The sequence below is a fragment of the Myotis davidii genome, unplaced genomic scaffold (assembly GCF_000327345.1).
Source record: "Myotis davidii unplaced genomic scaffold, ASM32734v1 scaffold1914, whole genome shotgun sequence".
Classification (NCBI taxonomy): domain Eukaryota; kingdom Metazoa; phylum Chordata; class Mammalia; order Chiroptera; family Vespertilionidae; genus Myotis; species Myotis davidii.
Window position 1 is genome coordinate 244,889 of NW_006285311.1, and position 3,153 is coordinate 248,041.

The 3,153-nt window shown below is 59.1% G+C and overlaps 1 protein-coding gene across 1 annotated transcript in view; it reads right to left on the reverse strand.

Moving 5' to 3' along the window:
* Nucleotides 1-3,153, reverse strand: part of RASGRF1 (Ras protein specific guanine nucleotide releasing factor 1) — a 78,780-nt gene that overhangs the window by 53,970 nt on the left and 21,657 nt on the right. Inside the window, 1 exon segment of the mRNA XM_015558976.1 lies at nt 1,338-1,572. Coding sequence (XP_015414462.1) covers nt 1,338-1,572 — 235 coding nt within the window.

Below are 3,153 nucleotides of genomic sequence, written 5' to 3' on the forward strand. Positions count from 1 at the left end.
GGGGTCAGTGGGATCAGTGGGGTCAGGGTTGGTGGGGTTGGGGTCAGTGGGGTCAGTGGGGTCAGGGTTGGTGGGATCAGTGGGGTCAGTGGGGTCAGTGTCAATGCGGTCAGGGTTGGTGGGGTCAGTGGGGTTGGGGTCAGCGGGGATGGTGGGGGCAGCAGGCAGCACCTCCCCCCTGAGACAGACAGGTGCCCTAGGCCCCTCCCCCAGAGACCCTGCCTTTGGAGGGGACGCTGGCCAGGGAGGAGGCCCCCGACGTGGGGTCCCCTCAGAATCTCAGATAGTTTTTTGTTAATCCTCCCGCATTGATATGTAAGAGAGAGTGGAAGGGAAGTGGGGAAAGAGAGAGAGAGGAACATCGATGGGAGAGAGACACATCCATTGGTTGCCTTCCCGCACCTGCCCCAACCAGGGCCGGGGATCCAGCCTGCCATGGAGGCATGCGCCCGTGACTGGAATCGAACCCGGGACCCTTCAGTCCATGGGCTGGTGCTCTAACCACTGAGCAACACCGGATTTTGAGAGCTGGGCCCTGTTGAGTCTGACATATGCCCGGGGGGACAGGTGTAGGGGGTGCTGTGCTGTGCACCCTGCCTCTGGCAGCACACAGACCCGTTACAAACGGCCGCAGCAAGACCCAAATCCTGTATGCAGTGCGTTCACAATCACGCAAAATGGGGGGGCAGGGGGGAACCACCCTGAGAGATGCACAGAGAGACGCTGGGAGAAAACCCCGTGTTTACAGCAGGACCCGGGGAGGCAGAGCCACAGGGGGCGTTTTTAAATGTTTCCTCCTGTTTTGGGAATTCTTGAGCTTTCTCCCACAGGCACACGGACATCTATATCTATATATATAAAAGCCTAAGGGATCATTAGGACCGAATGATGACGGGAACAATAGGTCCACCAGTCACTATGACGTGCACTGACCACCAGGGGGCACATGCTCAATGCAGGAGCTGCCCTCTGGTGGTCAGTGCGCTCCCACAGCCAACCTCCCGAGGCTGGCCAACCTCCCACGGCCCCTCCCCCAGGCCGGCCAGCCCCCCAATAGGCCTTGATCACCGGCGGGGCCGAGGGACCCCACCTGTGCACAAATTCATGCACCGGGCCTCTAGTCATTTATAAACGGGAGAAGCGGATAAAGACCAAAAGGCTTCGTCACCTCCTCCAGTGACAGCGCCTTCTGTCCAACTTATCTGTCCTCCCGGATCCCTCTCAGGGCTTCCGGGGCTCCTGAGGTGCCACTGGGTGTCCCCCCGGAAGGAGGGACGTGCCCCGGCCTGGAGGGTGGCCCTGGAGGGGGACCCCGCGGGTGGGGGGCCGGGACTCACCCAGGACCAGCGTGGGCCAGTTGGAGATCCGCGCCTTCAGGCCCTGGTAGAAGATCTGGTGCAGGAACATGATGGTCTCGCTGGAAGGAAAAGGGGGGGTCAGGGGGGACCCCCAGAGCTCCTGCCCCGAGGCGCTTCCCCCAAGGTGTACACAGCTCAGGGGTCCCGGGGGGACTCCAGCAGCAAACCCCTTTCGCAGCGAGACCTGCTGTGAAAACCCCTTGGGTCCCATGGACTGTAATTTGGGGGGCCCGAGCGGAGGGAATACGGGAGCCCCCTGTTCAAAAAGGACTCGGAGTTTCCAGAGGAGACATCAGAGCGTTGGGGTCGCCCGCCCGGGAGGGAGGCCCCCCGAGGGGCTGGGGCAGAACCGCGGCTGGGAACATCACAGGCTAGACCTGGGGTCGAACCCCTTGTCACTCGCTGACCTGGGCGAGGTTTTTGTTGTTGCTAATCCTCCCCCGGGGATATTTTCCCAATGATTTTTAGGGAGAGGGAGAGACAGAGAGAAACATCGATGGGAGAGAGACACATCGATGGGCTGCCTCCTGCACACACCCTGACCAGGGCCCGGGCCGGGGAGGAGCCTGCAACCGAGGTCCGTGCCCTTGACCGGAATCGAACCCGGGACCCTTGGGTCTGCAGGCCGACACGCTAGCCACTGAGCCAAACGGCCAGGGCAGTATTTTTTCTTTTTAATGTATTGATTTGGGAGTGAGAGAAACATTGATTTGTTGTTCCCCTGATTGATGCATTTGTCGGTGGATTCTCGTCGGTGCCCTGACCGGGGATCGAACCCGAAAGCTTGGCGCTTCGTAACGACCCTCTAACCGACTGAGCTGCCCGGCCGGGCTGAATGGTCAGTTTTGACGGAGACCCACGGGCCCATGGTCTCACACGCTTACTGTGTGGCCTCTCGGAAGCCGGGGGGTCCCTGGTGGGTGTGAGGGGAGCCCCTGGCTTGTGCACTTGGGGGCAGCTGCCTTCAGGCCCTGTCTCTGCCCACAGCACCATCGCACACCCGTGGGGACCGGACACGAAGGGAACGACCACTCAGTGTGGTGGCTGCTGCCACAGGGGGGCCTGGCCACGTGGCTCAGGGTTGAGCATAGACCTATGAACCAGGAGGTCAGGGTTCGATTCCAGTGGGGGCACATGCCCAGATTGCGGGCTGGATCCACAGTGCGGGGCGTGCAGGAGGCAGCCCGTCCATGTTGATGTTTCTCTCTCATCATGGATGTTTCTCTCTCTTTCTCTCTCTCCCTCTGAAATCAATAAATATATATATGTTTTTTTATTTTTTTAATAAAAATATATATTTTTAAAACGTCCCGAACATTGACACATGTCCCCTGATGGGGGGGAGGGGGGCAATACTGGCCGCGTCCAGAACCAGCCCTTAGACGTACACCATGGGGGCCCCCTTTGCCCTCCTGCCCCCCAATACACACGGTTGGGGGGGCGTGGCTTCCTCCATGTGGCCTGGGCGCCGGCCTTCCTCCCGGGCCTCGGTTTCCTCCTCTGCACCCACCTCTGCACCGGGTGGGACCTGGCTGTGTGGACCGGGGTCCCAGGGAGGCCCAGCTTGGGTGTTCAACGTATGCTATTAACTAAAGTCAGATTTTTTTTAATTCTAAACTTCTATTAGCTTCACCAGCTTCATTCTTGCTTCAGTTTCTTGTGCACAGAAGTAAACACTTAATGGCGTTGGACAGAGATGCTGTGAGCCATGCATATCACTGCAGATGAGGTAATGACAACGGGAAGACAAGGGCCATGCATCAGTGAATCGTCAGAGTTGTCCAAAGAAAGAAGC